At 39.5% G+C, this 19,679-nt stretch overlaps 1 protein-coding gene across 1 annotated transcript in view; it reads left to right on the top strand.

The window, feature by feature from the left end:
* Positions 1-750: 750 nt before the first annotated feature.
* Positions 751-19,679, top strand: part of LOC143803973 (mucin-4-like) — a 74,838-nt gene continuing 55,909 nt past the window's right edge. The window contains exons 1-6 of the mRNA XM_077281724.1: positions 751-793; positions 2,818-2,934; positions 6,593-6,769; positions 9,121-9,194; positions 9,548-9,612; positions 13,642-13,838. Of these exons, the coding sequence (XP_077137839.1) occupies positions 751-793; positions 2,818-2,934; positions 6,593-6,769; positions 9,121-9,194; positions 9,548-9,612; positions 13,642-13,838 (673 nt within the window). The remainder of the gene's footprint in view (positions 794-2,817; positions 2,935-6,592; positions 6,770-9,120; positions 9,195-9,547; positions 9,613-13,641; positions 13,839-19,679) is intronic.

Genomic DNA, 19,679 nt, shown 5'->3' on the forward strand with positions numbered 1-19,679 from the left:
CATTTCTGACACTCAGTCAGTGTGTTTCCGGCTGACGTGATGAGCAGTCACATCACAGATGTCACCGCTCATGACACCATCTGGATGTAGCTGAGTTGGGGAACTTCTTGAACATGAGCATTATGAATTACAAGTTTGAAAGGTGAGTATAACTTTGCTTTGTTATTTTTATTTTTTGGTGAATAAATAGGTAAAATATGTTTATTACAATTAAAGGACTTTATGTCTTTATTAAATTTGACTATGGGCATAGAAATGGGGGTGTCTGATAGACACTACTCCATTACTAAGCCCTGGGCTTGATGTCAACTGACATTAAAAAGCTGACATCAACCCAACAACTATTACCCCACTTGTCAACGCAAGGGGCAAGAGTGGGAAGAGCGGAGGCTAAGCACCAGAATTGGCGCATCCATCTAATGGATAATGGATCCTAAAAACTCATAGTGAGAATATAGCCTAAGTGTGTAATCGTCTGTATTAATGCTGCTTGTAATGCTTTTGCATTCTTATATGTAATCTATTTTTTTATTTTTATCTTTTTTAAGATTTTGATGAATGTTCTCAAAACCTATGTTCTCCCAATGCTGCTTGTACAAACACTTTGAGGAGTTATCACTGCACCTGCATGGAGGGATACATTGGTAAAATATATAATATTATATATAAAACCATAATTCCAAAAAAGATGGGATCACATGAAAATGTAAATTATGCCAGAATGCAATGATTTGAAAATTTATTATAGCCATGTTTTATTCAGAACAGAACATAGAAGACAAATCAGATGAAAGTTAGATAATTTACCATTTTATTTGAATAAATTAATCCATTAAGAAACTGATGGTAGCAACACTTCTTTGAGTTGCTGTCAAATTTATCAGCAGAACATAGACTATAGCAGGTCTAAGTTTAGAAATGAAATTTAAGCTATAGAATTTAAGAAAAATCCAAAACCGAGAGTCTACTAAACCATCAATGTTTTCCCTGAAACACCCACAAAATACAGCAAATGCATTTAAATATAACTTGCCACAATATTTGTTCCCTTTTTGTGGTGCGGTTTATTGGACTGTTCAACGGAAATTAAGACTGTTTGTCAGATTTACCTACTATGAACATGAATTCACAACAATAGTGGTGCAAACGATTTTTCATAATTATTCCAAGTAGGAGGACTCATGTCACGTACAAAGAGATTAGCAATAGAGAAGACTAGTGTTGAGCATTCCGATGCTGCAAGTATCGGGTATCGGCCGATACTTGCTGTATCGGAATTCCGATACCGGGATTCCGATACTCTTGTGGTATCGGGTATCGGGTATCGGAACAACATTAATGTTAAAATGTGTAAAATAGAGAATTAAAATAAAAAATATCGCTATACTCACCTGTCCGACGCAGCCGGGACCTCAGCGCAGGAACCGGCAGCGTTGTTTGTTTAAAATTCCCGCTTTTACATGGTTACGCGAAGTCCCGGCTTGTGATTGGTCAGGGCGGCCATGTTGCCGGGCCGCGGACCAATCACAGCAAGCCGTGACGAAAATACGTCACGGCTTGCTGTGATTGGTCCGCGTCCCGGCAACATGGCCGCCATTAACCAATCACAAGCCGTGACGTCACGGGAGGCTGGAAACGCGCTCATTTTAAAAAGGGCGCGTGTCCAGCCTCCCGTGACGTCACGGCTTGTGATTGGTTGCGTCGCGGTCAACCAATCACAAGCCGGGAGGCTGGACACGCGCCCATTTCAAAATGAGCGCGTCCAGCCTCCCGGCTTGTGATTGGTTGATCGCGGCGCAACCAATCACAAGCCGTGACGTCACGGGAGGCTGGACACGCGCCCATTTCAAAATGAGCGCGTCCAGCCTCCCGGCTTGTGATTGGTTGATCGCGGCGCAACCAATCACAAGCCGTGACGTCACGGGAGGCTGGACACGCGCCCATTTTAAAATGAGCGCGTGTCCAGCCTCCCGTGACGTCCCGGCTTGTGATTGGTCAGGGCGGCCATATTGCCGGGACGCGGACCAATCACAGCAAGCCGTGACGTAATTTCGTCACGGCTTGCTGTGATTGGTCCGCGTCCCGGCAACATGGCCGACCTGACCAATCACAAGCCGGGAATTCACGTAACCAAGTAATAGCGCGATTTTTAAACAAACAACGCTGCCGGTTCCCTCGCTGAAGTCCCGGCTGCGTCGGACAGGTGAGTATAGCGATATTTTTTATTTTAATTCTTTCTTTTACACATTTATATGGTTCCCAGGGCCTGAAGGAGAGTTTCCTCTCCTTCAGACCCTGGGAACCATCAGGGATACCGTCCGATACATGAGTCCCATTGACTTGTATTGGTATCGGGTATCGGTATCGGATTGGATTCCGATACTGTGACGGTATCGGCCGATACTTTCCGATACCGATACTTTCAAGTATCGGACGGTATCGCTCAACACTAGAGAAGACAAGTGGGATTGAAAGCAAGATAGTGGTGAGAATTCAGAAGTTGGGAAATCTGAAGCTGCATAAATTAGGTTCAAGTCTTATTAGTTATAAGAGAATGCATGGTAAACTAATATCTGTGAATTCCATATACTGTTACCAAAAGTTTTACGTTGAGCAATATCTTGTTAAGATTATTGATTAGGCTTTAAAAGAGTAATGTATGCCTAGTTTACTTATCATAAATATGAAAATAGTCCTCCAACTTGTTAGAAACCTGTTGGCAATAAATAGTATTACAAATGATATATCACATATAGTTTCAGCAGTCTAATATGGTAATATATTATTACATTATACAGTCATTTCATGTTGTTTCAGGTGATGGAAAGCACTGTGATGATGTCAATGAATGTTTGTACAATCCATGTTCTTCCAATGGATATTGTTCCAATACATTAGGCAGCTTCTTGTGTTCCTGTAATGCTGGTTATGCAGGTAACGACTCCTGTAAAACACATAATCTTTGTTATGCTTGTAAATATAAAACTGTTAAAGTACTTAATGTACATTCAAATTGTTTAGTATTTATTTATAATGATATTCAAAATAAATATTTGCATAGTTTCATAGTTGCATAGGTTGAAAAAAGACCTTGGTCCATCAAGTTCAACCTTTCTCAACCAATTGTACATTTTCTCAATATTTTAACTATAACCACCAATGTTATGTGTATCAAGGAATCTTCCAACCCTTTTTTTGAAAGCTGTTATATTGTCTGCCATTACATTACTTGTGGTAGGGCATTCCACAGTCTGGCTGCTCTAACTGTGAAGAACGAACCATTTCCTATTTAACTGCTGGAATCGCCTTTGTTCCACCCCTAATGAGTGCCCCCTAGTCCTCAGTATGGTCTTTCAAATTATTAAATCATGTGGAAGTGTTTTGTACAGGCTACACATATATTTATACATGTAAATGAGATCTCCTATTGTCAAGAGGAATATGAAAGAAACCAGACCCAACAATGCAGATTAGCTGAAGGCTGCTATCAAAGTAACCTGGGCTTCCATAACACCTCAGCAGTTCCACAAGCTGATCACCTCCATGCCACACCACATTGATACAGTAATTGATGCAAAAGGAGCCCTGACCAAGTATTGAGTGCATTTACTGAACATAGCTTTCAGTAGGCCCAATTTACTGAGATAATGATGTTTGGGTTTTCATTGGCTGTAAGACATAATCATCAACATTAACAGAAATAAACAGTTGAAATAGATCACTATGTTTGTAATAACTCTAAAATATGAGTTTCACTTTTTGTATTGAAGAACTGAATTAAATTACATTTTTGATGATATTATGAGTTTGTGAGATGCACCTGTATTTTTTTTGTTAAACTAGTTATATCAGGTTGTGATTTTTGATTCTTGCTTTGTTGAATGATCCCTGTAAGGCTTCTTTTACACTTGCCATGATTTTTGCAGCCCAATTTTGCAGGACTTTTTTTGCAGGTCATATTGCCGTAATTTTCACGGTTTGCTGCAAAAACGAGCCCCAAAAATCTTGCGGATAGCCATTTTTCTGGCTTAGAATAGTAGAGAAAAAGTAGAAAAAAAAACGGCAATCTGCAAACACGGTCAACACGGTGCACCGCAAAAATAAGCTTCCGTTGTTTTTTTGCGGCCTCATTGATTTTCAATGGGGGCCTTGTCCATAAGCCGTGAAAAATATCAAGCAGGTTCAATATTTTTTCATAGCCATAATTACAGCCCTCACGGCCATACGGCGTACGGCGCTCCGTCGATTTATTGCAGCCCGTTTTGGGTGCCCTATAGAAATCTATTGGGGCTGCAAAAACGGGACGAAAAACTACGGCAAATGTAAAAGAAGCTTAACAGAGAGTTCATTGGTGAACATGGATGAAAAGTGCCTATTTAATATCTCAGCCTTTTCTGTTCTCTGTATGATGCGCCTATTCTGGCACTTGGCCACTCTCTTCCCACTCCCGTGTAGCGGTGGGATATGGGGTAATGAAGGGTTAATGCCACCTTGCTATTGTAAGGTGACATTAAGCCAGATTAATAATGGAGAGGCGTCAATTATGACACCTATCCATTATTAATCCAATTGTATGAAATGGTTAAAAAAACACACACACAATATTGCAAAGTATTTTAATGAAATAAACACACAGGTTGTTGTAATATTTTATTGTTCTCTCAATCCACCTGAAGACCCTCGCTCTGTAACAAAGGAAACATAATAAACCAACAATATACATACCATCTGTAGATCTGTAACATCCCACAATGTAAATCCATCAGAAAGGGTTAAAATATTTTACTGGCAGGAGCTCTGCTAATGCAGCTGTGCTCGTGCCTGTAAACCCCGGGGAATTAAGGAAATGTAGGTCAATGACCTATAGTTACCTTCAGTCACGGTGATGCGCCCTCTGCTGGATGTCCTCATATGATGTCGAGCGTGGGAAAAAGTTCCCAGGCTGCAGTTCATGAGGACATCCAGCAGAGGGCGCATCACCACGACTGAAGGTAACTATAGGTCATTGACCTACATTTCCTTTATTCCCCGGGGTTTACAGGCACGAGCACAGATGCATTAGCAGAGCTCCTGCCTGTAAAATATTTTAACCCTTTCAGATGGATTTACATCGTGGGATGTTACAGATCTACGGATGGTATGTATATTGTTGGTTTATTATGTTTCCTTTGTTACAGAGCGAGGGTCTTCAGGTGGATTGAGAGAACAATAAAATATTACAACAACCTGTGTGTTTATTTCATTAAAATACTTTGAAATATTGTGTGTGTGTTTTTTTTAACCATTTCATACAATTGGAAAAATAATGGAAAGGTGTCATAATTGACGCCTCTCCATTATTAATCTGGCTTAATGTCACCTTACAATAGCAAGGTGGCATTAACCCTTCATTACCCCATATCCCACCGCTACACGGGAGTGGGAAGAGAGTGGCCAAGTGCCAGAATAGGCGCATCTTCCAGATGTGCCTTTTCTGGGGTGGCTGGGGGCAGATGTTTGTAGCCAGGGGGGCCAATAACCGTGGACCCTCTCTAGGCTATTAATATCTGCCCTCAGTCACTGGCTTTACCACTCTGGCGGAGAAAATTGCGCGGGAGCCCACACCAATTTTTTCCGTGATTTAACCCTTACATTTAATAGCTACAGCGCCGAAATTTTGCACATACACACTACTAACATTAGTAGTGTGGAATATGCAAAAAAAAGGGGGATATGACATGGTTTACTGTATGTAAACCATGTCTCACATCATGTCGGGTTTAGGCAGGAGAAATTAAAAGCCGGCAATTGAATTACCGGCTTTTCACATATATCGCGCTGAAGTAAATATAAATATAAATATATATATATATATATATATATATATATATGTGTCTCAATGACATATATATATATATATATATATATATATATATACATGTATATATATATATATATATATATATATATATGTATATATATATATATATATAAACGAAACCCGACTTTGGAGCGAAGATCGCCGACGGCCGACCCAATCCCACAGTGAGATCGGGTCGGGTTTCACGAAACCCGACTTTCCCAAAAGTCGGCGACTTTTGAAATTGGCCGATCTGTTTCGCTCAACCCTAGTGGAGAGCATGGCACTAAAAATAATTGTGTGCAAATGGTGTCTTTTCTTTTGTAGAAGACTCTGGTTAGGCTTACATGCTCTTGAACGAGCAAACATTGACTGACAAGGCAGCCAACTCCAATGTGTGGCAAATGGCAATAGATAGCCAGCATACATGAGTGTCTTGAAAAAGCAAAGGCAAATGTGTTCTATCAGTTTTCACAGATATAGGTCTTATTAAAAAATTTTATTGGTCACTGCTGTTTTAGTGCTTTTGTTTGATCATAGCTCTTTATGTATCATAATGAATAAATTCTTGCGCTTCATTTTCCATAAATTATAATTATTGCAGTATTTCAAAGTGAAAACTATTTACAGGTATCTTGTAGTACAAAGTTTAACTTTCAGAGTCCTGAAGAAAACAAATTGACAACATGTTGCTTCTGAGGTGTGGTAATATGTGGAATACTTGATTTTATGTTTGATTTGTTTCATCTGCAGGAAATGGCTATGAGTGCACAAGTGTATGTGGACCATGTAACCCTAATTATTGTGCAAATGGACAACCATGCAGTAGAGTTGGCAGTACATGTGTCCAGAAATGTAACTGCCACCCAATGTTTTCCGACAATCATTGCTTAGAAGCTGGTAACAGATATATTCCAGATGCTGCCGAGAGTAAGTTATCAAGAGCAGCCTAACGTAGAATAAAAGCAAATTGGTATGATATTATAATAATGTATCTCTTACATGAAAATAAAAGGTATAATGTCCATATATTACTTATAAGAGGCTGTCTGAAATGAAAACAATAGGCATGATACAGGTGCATACACAGAAAACATGAGGCCCCATTTCAAATCTTCTAATTGCCTCCACAGCCCCCCACTCAGAACCATGGTCCTCATAGCTACTCACTGAGTGTGATGACCCCACACTGTATGATGGACCCCTTTGCACCTCCGTTATTGAGATGTCACCCACATTCTTCCATTCAGTATATTGACCCCTCCACCCCCCACATACAGTATGATGGCCTATACAGTTCACTGCTCACTGAGAAAGATGGCCATCACAACCCCAACTCAGTATAATAGCCTTCACAGCCCCTCACTTAGTATAATGCCCCCTCAGTTCGTCAATCATTATAATGGGCCCCACAACCCTTCACTTAGTATGATGTCCTCTTAACCCCTGACCCAGTATGATGGCCCCCACAAGTACTGATATTTAAAAAAAAAAGATACCTGCCCTCATTTCCACAATGCACTGCTCAGGAGTGTGCAGCGTGAGCACGTCGCATAGTAGGTGTGATACAATGATGTCATTGAGCCTGAAGTGTGCTGAGTCTCAGATACACATGCACAGGCTGTATAATGGATCACAGTGCTTTTGGTTCCCTGATCCATTATTCTACAGAGTGGTATCCACACCCTGAGGATGTAAACAACACTGAAATTCTGATGATTGGTGTGGGGAGGGCCCGGAGCTATGCAGCATCAGGTACCCCAAATCATTGGCTCCATAAGGGCATTATGGTCTGCTGCTATGGATGGTATGCCCCTAGCCTGGTATTTTTACATCCACATTCACTTGAAATGAATAAGCAAAGTTATCAGACATATCTCATGAACAAAAGTGGCACTATTCCAGGAAAAACTACTGACTTCTTCTAATTTCAGTAAATTAATTTTTTAAAAGTTATTCAGTTCAACAAATACCTCAAGACTAAAGATACAATTATACAGCCGAACATGCCAGTTTCTGTGGAACATATTGAGAACCTAGTGTGTGTGGTTATGTTCTGACTCTCCCCGGATGGTAGAGTTAAGGGTTAAGGGTTAATGTGCCCAATTGTTTTAATATTAAGGTTTTTGGCAGTGTGTCCCAACCCCCTTCCTTTTAAAAAGAACACATAGCTCCTTGTCCAAAACAAGCATGCATCTGGGAAAGGGAAGTAACTGTTGGCTGAGTAAGTGTGTGACTGACAGTTAACTTTAGTGAGGGCCCAGTGTAATTTAGGTCTTGTGTGTTAGAGTCCATATTACATCTAAAATGCTTGACGGGTTACTGGACTTTTTCTAATGAGTGAAAGGGTAAGAGAGTATATTTCAACCATAAAAAAGTTTTTTATTAGAATAAATAAAAAGAAATTAACGACATTGTTAAACAAAGTAACACTACCAAAGAAACAGGACATTGTAAGGGGTAATAATAAGGGGTGCAGCCAATGCATCAAAAAAGTCAGATTTCATCAAATAATTAATAATAAATAATTTCTAGCAGCAGCATAAAGGCAAAGTGCAAATGCATTGTGGGGAAAGCAGTATGAGACAAACAATCTCTTATGAGCACGAGATCTTAATAACAACGTGAAGGCAAAGTGCAAACGCAATGTTAACAAAAAGACGAAGACATGGCGAAACGCGCGTAGGGGTGGCAGGTCGGGGTCCATTCACTCTCCAAATTATGTAGGTATTAGCCCGTATAATTGCATGACATAATCTCCTTTCTTGCACAGCAGGCACTTTAACTTCAAAATGCTGCATTTATTACCAATTTCCACCTCACATGAGTATCCACTTTGCTGTTAGGGAGACTTTAAGCTTTTAATAGCTCTTTTTATTTACATTGCATTTGCACTTTGCCTTCACTTTGTTATTATTACTATTTTTGTGCTCATAATAGATTGTTTGTCTCATACTGCTTACTGCTTATTACCCCTTACATTGTCCTGCTTTCTTTGGTAGTGTTACTTTGTTTAATAATGTCGTTAATTTATTTTAATATATTCCTATAAAAAACTGTTTCATGCTTAAAATTGATGTAATACCTTTGGGAGGGCATTTTGGTGATAATTATATGTTTTGAGTTCTAACCAGTATTTAATATTGTGATATCCTCTTCCTTGGGAACCTTGTGTTTAATTTTTTTCTAATGAGTCACTGAGTAACTTGTAGCTTGGTAAAATTTCCATTGTGACAGTGTTGTGTTACCTGTATTGAAATTGGTGTTTTCACTATTGTCAGATACCCCACAACGAACTATACATCTAAGAATGACATCTCTTGAGAATATTACAGCTGAAGAAGCTGAGCGCACAGTAAGTACAGGATATATCAACAAAATAACTGTACATGCAACAAAGGCTATTAGTCACGGACAGAGTATATGGAAGTGTGCTGACTGCTGAGGTGACCTCGTGTGATACAGCAAGAAACTAGGAACAAAATCAAAAATATGTTTTGCTCGTTAACAATTTAAGTATACAGCTAAAGGGATTAACTAGGAGTAAAAAGGTTTTGGGGTGTAATAATATTAGATATTATTTATGTGTAAATAGATCTTTTTTAGAATTTTTTTTACTTTTAATTTTAGCTTTCCTATGAAATAATTTTCAATGCATGACTACATAAAACTACGGACTACTTTATCTTACTTATCTTACTTTTGCAGGTAGCACAGTTTATGTCACTGCTGCCAGTGGACAGATTTGTGAATACCAGCAATTTTAGAATATTGTAAGTATATGTTTCATGGCTTGTATATTTTTTGTTTCATTTTAATTATTTGTAAAAATGGTCATGCATGAAGACGGTTTTTCCAGTGTTCTGGAAATACTTATATTTATTGTGCAAGTATAATGTGATATGTACAATAAAGTACCAGAAATAAACAGGCAACATATTTTATGTGCAGATTCTGAGGGAATCCTTTTTTTTAAAACTGTGAATTAATAACATGAGGTACATAATACACCACACATTACAATGTAAACATTCATCAAACTTCCATTGTCAGGAGCACATATGGAAAATAGCTCTTTTACAGCCATGTCCAGCTGTAAAGGGAATGTTAGGTTAATAGCTACAAAGTTAATAGCTACTCAGTAGCATGTAAAAGTTTGGGCACCACTTGTCTAAATTACTGTCATTGTGAACAGTTAAGCAAGTTGAAGATTAAATGATCTCTAAAAGGACTAAAGTTGAAGATGACTCTTTTCTTTTGTATTTTACGCAAAAAAATATAATATAATACATACGAGGGGCGTTCATTAAAGATTTCCTCTGGTCCCAAAATACTGTGAGCATGACCTTGCCTGCTGAGGGTTGGACACGTGCCTTCTTTGGAGGCGGTGAGTCACCGTGCTTCCATTGCATCAACTGGACTTTAGTCTCAGGATCATAGTGATGGACCCAGCTCTCATCCTGTGTGATCAGTCTGTTGAAAAAGTCCTCCTGGTTTCCATGGCACATCGTCAGTAGAGCCTGAGAGCATTGGACTCATTCCTGCTTCTGGAAAGGTGTGAGCAACCTGGGAATCCAGCGAGCAGATACCTTATGCATATGAAGATGGTCTTGGATTATTTTTCCCACAGACCCCACACTAATCTTGACATAATGGGCTAGGCGGCGAAAGGCTACACAGCAATTTTCCAAAATGGCAACATCCATTTGCTGGATAGCGTGTTCATCAATAGCAGAGTGGGGTCACCCTGAAATTGGAGCTGTTTGCACCAAATTCCGACCACATTTGAATTGACGATACCAGTTCTTGACTACATGATATGATGGGGAATCATCACCATAAACAGCTTTCTTCTAATCGAAAGTCTCCTTTGGTGTGTGGCCTTTCAAGTAAAGGAACTTGATAACTGCTCTGTATTCCACTGGGTTCATTATCAAACTTCACACCACTTCAGCACCTGTAAAATCAAGGCCGTTATCAGTTCTGACTTGCAAATTGGCAAGTGACCTATAGAGACTTAAATCATTACACGTGCAGGTTCAGCATCCTGTGATAAATAGAAGTGGGTCAGGGGAAATTTTTAATGAACACCCCTCGTATATATATATATATATATATATATATATATATATATATATATATATATATAGGGATTTTTGACATTTTAAAAAATAAAACAAGGAAAATGGGCAGATGCAAAAGTTTGTGCACCCTGCTTGGTTTGTAACTAGTAGCACCCTCTATTACAAATACCACAGCTTGTAAATGCTTTTTGTAGCCAGATAAGAGTCTTTAAATTCTTGTTTAAAGGATTTTCATTCATTCTTCCTTGGAAAATTCTTCCAGTTCTGTGAGATTCCTCATTCGTCTTGCATGCGCTGCTATTTTGAGATCTAGCCACAGATTTTCAATGATGTTCAGATCAGGGGACTGTGAGGGCCATTGTTAAATCTTCAGCTTGCACCTTTTTAGGTAGGCTATTATGGATTTTGAAATGTGTTTAGGATCAGAATCTATTTGTAGAAGCCATCCTATTTTCAACTTCAGCTTTTTTACAGATTGTGTTATGTCCGCATCAACAATTTGCTGAAATGACTTGATATTTCTCTCTACCCGTGACATGTTCCCCATGCCATTGGCTTTAACACAACTCCAAAGCATGATTGAACCACCCCCATGCTTAATGGTTGGTGAGATGTTCTCCACACATACCTTTTATCATTGTGGCCAAACAGTTGTATTTTAACCTCATCGGTCCACATGACATGTTTCCAAAATGCATCAGACTTGTTTAGATGTTACTTTGCATACTTCTGATGCTGAATTTTATGGTGAGGATACAGGAGAGGTTTTTTTCTGATGACTCTTCCATGAAGGTCATATTTGTGCAGGTGTTTCTGAACAGTAGAACAATGTCCCACAACTCCAGAGTGTGCTTAATCTTTCTGAAGGTCTTTTGCAGTTAAGCTGGGGTTCCGATTTGTCTCTCTAGCAATCCTACAAACAGCTCTCACTGAAATTTTGCTTGGTCTGTCAGGCCTTATCTTGACCTCCACTGTTCCTGTTAACCGCCATTTCCCAATTACATTTGGAACTGAGGAAATAGCAACTTGAAAACGTTGTCTTATAGTCTTCTCCTGCTTTGTGGGCCTCCATCATTTTTATTTTCAGAGTGCTAGCCAGCTGCTTAGAAGAACCCATGGCTGCTGTTTTTGGCATAAATTTAGAGGAGGCTGGGTTTTTATAAAGCTGGGTAACTTGCATCACCTGGCCTTTCCTAACAATGATAGTAAAGAAGTCATAACCCTAATAGGCTAATAAAGGTCTGAAACCTTGGTAAAAGTTATCTGAGCACACAAATCTCTAAGGGTGCCCAAACTTTTACATTGACACATTTTCCTTTTTATAACTTTCAAAAAATGTTCCCCTAAAATACAAAGAAAATGTGTCATCTTTAACTCTAGGCCTTTTTGCAGACAACCTTCAATTTGCTTAGCTGTTCACAATAACACTATATTTGACCAGGGGTGCCCAAACTTTTACATGCCACTTTAAGTGATAGGTAAGTTTTTTTATAATATAGCTCACTAACCTTTAAAGAAAGAACTTACCTAAATTGCATTTTATTTGAATGAATAGTTTATATTTCTTCTATAAATTTGAAATTGTTTTATTTCAATTAGCTTAGCGGATAACAAACTAGGTTATTGTGATGTTATACCTAAGCATAGGCCTCATTTCTTACTAAAATTTCCATTCTACACCCAAAGATGCAGCGCCAGACAGTCAGGCAGTTTGATTTTCAGCCAAAAAATGAGTACAAAGTACTCACAGACCACCATACTACAGAAGATAAAATCAACAAAGTTTATTGAAAAAACATTTTAAAATTAGTACATCATACTGTATGAGGATATATAAAAAAGACTCAGTCTAAATTCCATACCCAGCAGCAGTTGTAAACATAATATTAAACATTAATGATGTAAATTATGTCTTTGTGCTAAAGGTACAGCTCAAAAAAATCCTTTAAGGCAATTAAATACTATGTTATACCCGGATAAATAGAGCTTTGAACAAAATGAACACACAAAGAGCAGTTAGAAAATGTTCTTTGTCAGTGCTTACCCATCATTACCCAAGTGCCGCTGTAGGAACGCCCAGACGCGCATTTCACAACTCACGTGCTTTCTCAAGGGAAGTATTTAATTGCCTTAAAGGATTTTTTTGAGCTGTACCTTTAGCACAAAGACATAATTTACATCATTAATGTTTAATATTATGTTTACAACTGCTGCTGGGTATGGAATTTAGACTGAGTCTTTTTTATATATCCTCATACAGTATGATGTACTAATTTTAAAATGTTTTTTCAATAAACTTTATTGATTTTATCTTCTGTAGTATGGTGGTCTGTGAGTACTTTGTACTCATTTTTTGGCAGTAGTATACAATTGTCCACTATTTTTTGATTTGTGGTATAGATTTAGAGGAGTAATTATAGTAATGCTCCTGGCTAAGATTGAATATTTATGCTTTTTGTATCTTTATCTTGATAAGTTTGATTTTCAGGCAGTCCCTTTGGGTGTCAAACTTGTATGTTTTGTTCACATTTACACACATTTAAATGAGTGCCTAAATAAAAGGTCAATGGCTGATAACTATACCATCAGATTATAAGTCGTCTGCCCAAAGTATACTTAAATCTAGTTACTGGTATATAATGAATGCATATGGATTTGCTGGACTATGTCATGCAATGTCCATAGTTCAGCATATAATCACTCTTTTTTTCCCTGCAGCTCATTTATGAACTCCATGTTTCAGATCAGATTGATCTCTAAGTTCTCCTACAATGGAAACATCACAACTATAAAGTTCCTGAATGAACAGCTGATAAATGCGATCAAAAATTTGATCTCCAATGGCAGCATCAAAACGCTTACAGCAACACTGACTGGCAACATTACGTTTAAGAGAGTCAGAGATGGGCAATATTGTGAGTTAATTCTGTGATTTAAAAAAATGATATATTTGCTCACACCATAGGCAGACACATCAAACAAAGGGCAGAGCAACTAAATGTTTTTCATTTTCTGAAGATGGACATAGACTTAAGGGGATATTCTTAAGTTCTGTGTGAGCTTGTTCAAATGCCCTGTTATCGGTCCGTATAAATACTGTGATAATAGTGCACACTCCAGCACAAACCACTGAGAGCTGAGTGTGCTATATCAGAACATGTGCTGATCTTTATAGTTCTACTAAATCTACCGTTCTGGGAAGAGCCAGGCAAAGAACCAGAATTTGCATATCTAGGGTGGCTGTGGGATGCTGTTTTTAGACTGGGGCAATATCCATGGCCACTTATTAGTCTGAGAATACCAGCCCCCAGCTGTATGCTGTAGCTTGGCTATTTGTCAATATTGGTGGGAAACCACATTGTTTTTTAAATTATTTATTTAAATCATTTAAAAAAAAAAAATGTGACCCCTCTATTCTTGATAATCAGCAAAGCTAAGGCAGACAGCTGAGGGTTGCAGCCTGCAGCTGTAGGTTTTGCCTGCGCTGCTTATCAAAAATAGAAGAGACCCCACATCATTTTTAAGTTTATTTATTTATAGCACAGGTGCCTGTTGATGAATACTCTTTTCAGCCTCACCTGCTCTCGTTGTTATCAGTGGCAGCAAGCGTACACTGATGAGAGAAGTACTCTCATCAGCTGACAACTGTGAGCCTGTCAGCACTTTCTGTTTTGAACTCTCAGGCAGAACTAAAACTTGCTCATACAAGACGCTAGCGGCAGGGCAGCACAACACCTTCAAGACATAGATGGACAGCTCATGCCTGGGGTCCAGATATAAGACCCAATAGCTGAATGCCACAGAGAAATTAGGGAATACGCTGGTTTTGTCGGACAGGTATTGCTTGACCACCTTTAAAAACGTTTCCCACATTGTCAAAAATACCCAGTCATCAGGGCCAGGATGCTGGCTTCCGATCACATCACTCAACTGAAATTGCTGTAACTAAAGTGACCAACGACCTACTAACCGCCAAGAGCAAGCGACACTACTCTGTCCTCTTCCTCCTGGATCTGTCTTCTGCCTTCAACACTATGGACCACGCCCTCCTGTTGCAGATTCTCTCATCTCTTGGCATCACAGACTTGGCCCTATCCTGGATCTCATCTTATCTAACAGACTGGTCATTCAGTGTTTTCCTCTCCCACACCACCTCCTCATCTCGCCCCCTGTCTGTTGGTGTTCCCCAAGGCTCAGTTCTAGGACCCCTACTCTTCTCCATCTACACCTTTGGCTTGGGACAGCTCATAGAATCCCATGGTTTACAATATCATCTCTACGCTGATGACACGCAGATCTACCTATCTGGACCTGACCTCACTCCCTTACTGACCAAAATCCCACAATGTCTGTCTGCTATTTCATCTTTCTTTTCTGATTGCTTTCTAAAACTGAACATGGGCAAAACAGAATTCATCATCTTTCCCCCACCTCACTCTACCGCTGCACCCGACTTATCCATCAATGTCAATGGCTGCTCACTTTCCCCGGTCCCGCAAGCTCGGTACCTCGGGTGATACTTGACTCTACCCTCTCTTTCAAGCCACATATCGAAGCCCTTGCCTCCTCCTGCCAATTCCAACTCAAAAACATTTCCCAGATCCGTGCATTCCTTGACCATGAAACCACAAAAACACTAGTACATGCCCTTATCATCTCCCAGCTCGACTATTGCAACCTCCTACTCTCTGGCATCCCTTCTAGCACTCTGGCACCACTCCAATCTATCCTAAACTTTGCTGCCCGAGTAATCAACCTGTCTCCTCGTTATTCCCCAGCCTCTCCTCTCTGCCAGGCCCTTCATTGGCTTCCTATTGCCCAGAGGCTACAGTTCAAAACACTAACAATGACATACAAAGCCATTCACAACCTGTCTCCTCCATACATCTGTGACATGGTCTCCCAGTACCTACCTACAAGCAACCTTCGATTGTCTCATGATCTCTTTCTCTACTCCTCTCTCATCTCTTCCTCCCACAACCACATCCAAGACTTCTCCCATGCTCCCACCTCTTACAACAAGCCTACAACCTGCAGTGATCCTCAGTCTACTGAACTGCCACATGACCAGCTCTACCCTCTCCTAGTGTATCCTCACCCATCCCCTGTAGACTGTGAGCCATCGCGGGCAGTGTCCTCTCTCCTCCTGTACTTGTGTGTGCCTTGTTTTACTCATGTTTATTGTACTTGTCTATATTTGCCCCGTTCACATGTAAAGCGCCATGGAATAAATGGCGCTATAAAAATGTATAATAATAATAATAATAATGAAATTGGCCTAGGCCTTGACAGTGTACTCCTCTCCTCCTTGGTTGGGCAAGGAAGCTTGTCCACTGACGCTAACGTCTGATGGGAATTTTTCCAACATATTTTCCACAATGGCCTTTTGCTGTAGCATCATGTTAGTATACCTCTCTACATCAGGAAGGAGAAATGGAAGGTAGCGTGGGTCTACAGGGTGAATAACCAGTACTCTTGGTTTGGCCAAGATGAATGTAGCGGGATGGTCATGAGAAAGGCAGCTGTATATAAAGTCTGTCATATGTGCCAAGCTCCCCACAGCCAACACTTACCTGTCTCTACCGCCACTATTCTCCATCTCCTCCATTTCTTCCTACTCATTCCCATCCTCAATCCATCCACGTACGAGTGACTGGACAAAGCTTGAGTGTGTTTGCAATTTTCAAATTTAAATTTTTTTGCCCTTAAATCAGAGAGTCATGTCACAGAAAACAGTTAATAAATAACATTTTCCACATGTCTACTTTACATCAGCACAATTTTTGAAACATAATTTTTTTGTTAGGAAGTTATATGGGTAAAAAGTTGACAAGTAATTTCTTATTTTTTCAACACAATTTACAAAACCACTTTTTTTGGGAACCATATTACATTTAAAGTGACTCTGATGGGTCTATCTGACAGAAAATACCGCAAATAGGCACCATTCTAAAAATTACAACCCTCATGGGGCTCAAAACCAAATTCAAGTAGTTTATTAACACTTCAGGAGCTTCACATAAAGTTTTGGAATGTGGAAAGAAAAACTTAACAATTACCTTTTTTTCACAAAAATTTAAATTTAGACCCACATTTTTTTTTTCACAAGGGTAACAGGAAAAAATGGATCCCTGAATCTGTTGAACAATTTCTCCTGAGCATGCTTTCCCCCACCCCATATGTGGGGGAAAGCAACTGTTTTGGCAGGGCTCAGAAATTAAGGAGTGACATTTGGCTTTTTGAATGCAAAATTTGTTAGAATATTTAGCGAATGCCATGTCGCGTTTGGATAGTCCCTGATGTGCCTAAACAGTGGAAACCCTCCACAAGTGACACCATTTTGGAAACTAGACCCCTCAAGGAACTTACTTAGAAGTGTGGTGAGCACCTTGAACTCCCAGGTGCTTTAGATAAGTTTATAACATTGAGCCGTGAAAATAAATTTTTTTCACAGAGATAGCAGAAGAAACTGCACAATACAATTTGTTGTGCAATTTCTCCTGAGTACGCTGATACATAATATATAGAGTAAAACTACTGTTTGGACGCACAGCAGGGATTGTAAGGGAAGGAGTGCCATTTGACTTTCTAAATGCAAAATCTACTGGAATAATTAGCAAGAACCATGTCCCATTTGGAGTGCCCCTGATGTGCTGAAACACCCCAAAAGTGACCCCTTCAGGGAACTTATTTAGATGTGTGGTGAGCACCTTGTACCCCCCAAGTGCTTCTCAAAAGTTTATAACAATGAGCCATGAAAATAAAAAAATCTAATTTTTCCCACAAAAAATTTATTTTAGTCTCAATTTTTTTATTTTCACAAGGTGCACGACAGGGCTCAGAAAAGGATGTTCTGCAAGCTTTGAAGAAATGGTCTGAGGGTGTCATTTTGCATTTGGAAAGCCCCTAATGTGCGTAAACAGTGGAAAACCCAGACAAGGGGGAAACTAGACCCCTCAAGGAGTCTATCTAGAAGTGTTGTGAGCACCTTTAGCCCATAGGAGCTTCACAAATTTTTACGTTGATCTGTGGAAATGAAGAAAAAATAGCATGTCAGAGATGAAGAATGAGGAAGAGCAGGAGGGGCTGCAGTAACTGGTGTAGGAGGTGAAGAAAACCCTGATAGAAGTAGGGTCATCAATCCTGGGTGTCGGCAGCACATCTGCCGTGGAAGGGTGAGACTTAGTCAAGACCTCAAACATGTTCACCCAGTGTACCATCAGTGAAATGTAGCATCCCTGGCCACAAGCGCTTGTCCACATGTTAGTCATAAAGTGGACAATCCCAGTAACTGTGTTGGTAAGGACACATGCTGGTACAAGGTAGGGATGCCAATCCAGGAGAAAAAGTGGCGGCTGAGGACCGAGTACACAGGGATCAAATTTCTACACCTGTAGCAGGCCAATTTTGGTTTTTATGTCAACAATAGTAAAGTATATTTTTTAACAAAAATATATATGACCGTAATGTAACAAGAACCGTGTTAAACTGTATGGATGAATAATTGAATCCCAAAAAACTTTGGAAAGGGTTTTTTGGGGTTTTAATACCATTGTAATGTAAGAAAAAATGTGTTAAATTATATGGATGAATAATTGAACCCATCAACATTTTTGGAAGGGATTTTTGGAGTTTTATATACCACCGTAATGTATGGTTGACTAATCAAATTAATAAAAAATGTTGAACCTTTTTTTTAAGTGTTATATGCCACCGAAATATTATTGAAAGTACCTAATATTCAATGGGTGACTAGACTAACTGAATACAGACAATATTTTCAACGCTTATTTGGACTGTTATTTATCACCGAAATGTACCACAGACCACGTAATTGTGTATGGATGAGTAATTGATTATAGAAAAAATCTTTCAATGCGTTTTTGGAGTGCTGCATGCCACTGAAATGTTCTCCAGAACATGTAATAGTATATGGATGAATAATTATATACAGACACATTTTTCAACCCTTTTTTGGACTGTTATATAACGTAACACTGAAATGTATCACAGATCACGTAATAGTAAATGGAATGTAACTGAATGCATAAAAATGTTTCAATGCTTTTTTGGACTGTTATATAACACCAAAATGTACCACAGAACATGTAATAGTATATGTATGGGTAATTGAATCCAGGAAAATGTTTTAATGCCTTCTTGGAGTGTTATTTGCCACTGAAATGTACCACAGAACACATATTAGTTTATGAATGAATAATTGAATACCAAAAATATCTTCAGCACTCTTTTTGACTATTATATAGCACAGAAAAGTACCACAGAACACAAAATACTCCATGGTGACAATATAGTATTTTTTGCACCAAAAGAATAAAAATATGGTCAACTGGCGCAGCTATATATTTAACAATGAAATGCAAAGCCCTAATCCCTGACTGCCCAGAAGGGCCGGTGGCAGTCGTGGGCCCCTTGCCAGTGCCAACTCCCCCCCGCCGCCTACTCACCCCCCCGCCAGTGCCGCCGCATTCAACTATACTGGCATCTATGACACCGGTACAGTTAAATTCAATGATGGAGGAGAGAGCGTCCGCTGTCGCTCCCCTCTCCCATCATTTCCCGCTCTGCCTCTGACACTGCTGGTGCGCGATGATGTCATATCATCGCGTACCTGCTATGTTTCAGGCGGGCAGACTGCAGCTGCTGAGACCGGAGCTGGGAGCAGCACGGGGCAGGAGGAGAGGTGAGGAGAGTGTTTTTTTTAAATATATCAGTGAGGGATAACTGGATTGTGG

This window comes from Ranitomeya variabilis, chromosome 2 (genome assembly GCF_051348905.1).
Source record: "Ranitomeya variabilis isolate aRanVar5 chromosome 2, aRanVar5.hap1, whole genome shotgun sequence".
Lineage (NCBI taxonomy): Eukaryota > Metazoa > Chordata > Amphibia > Anura > Dendrobatidae > Ranitomeya > Ranitomeya variabilis.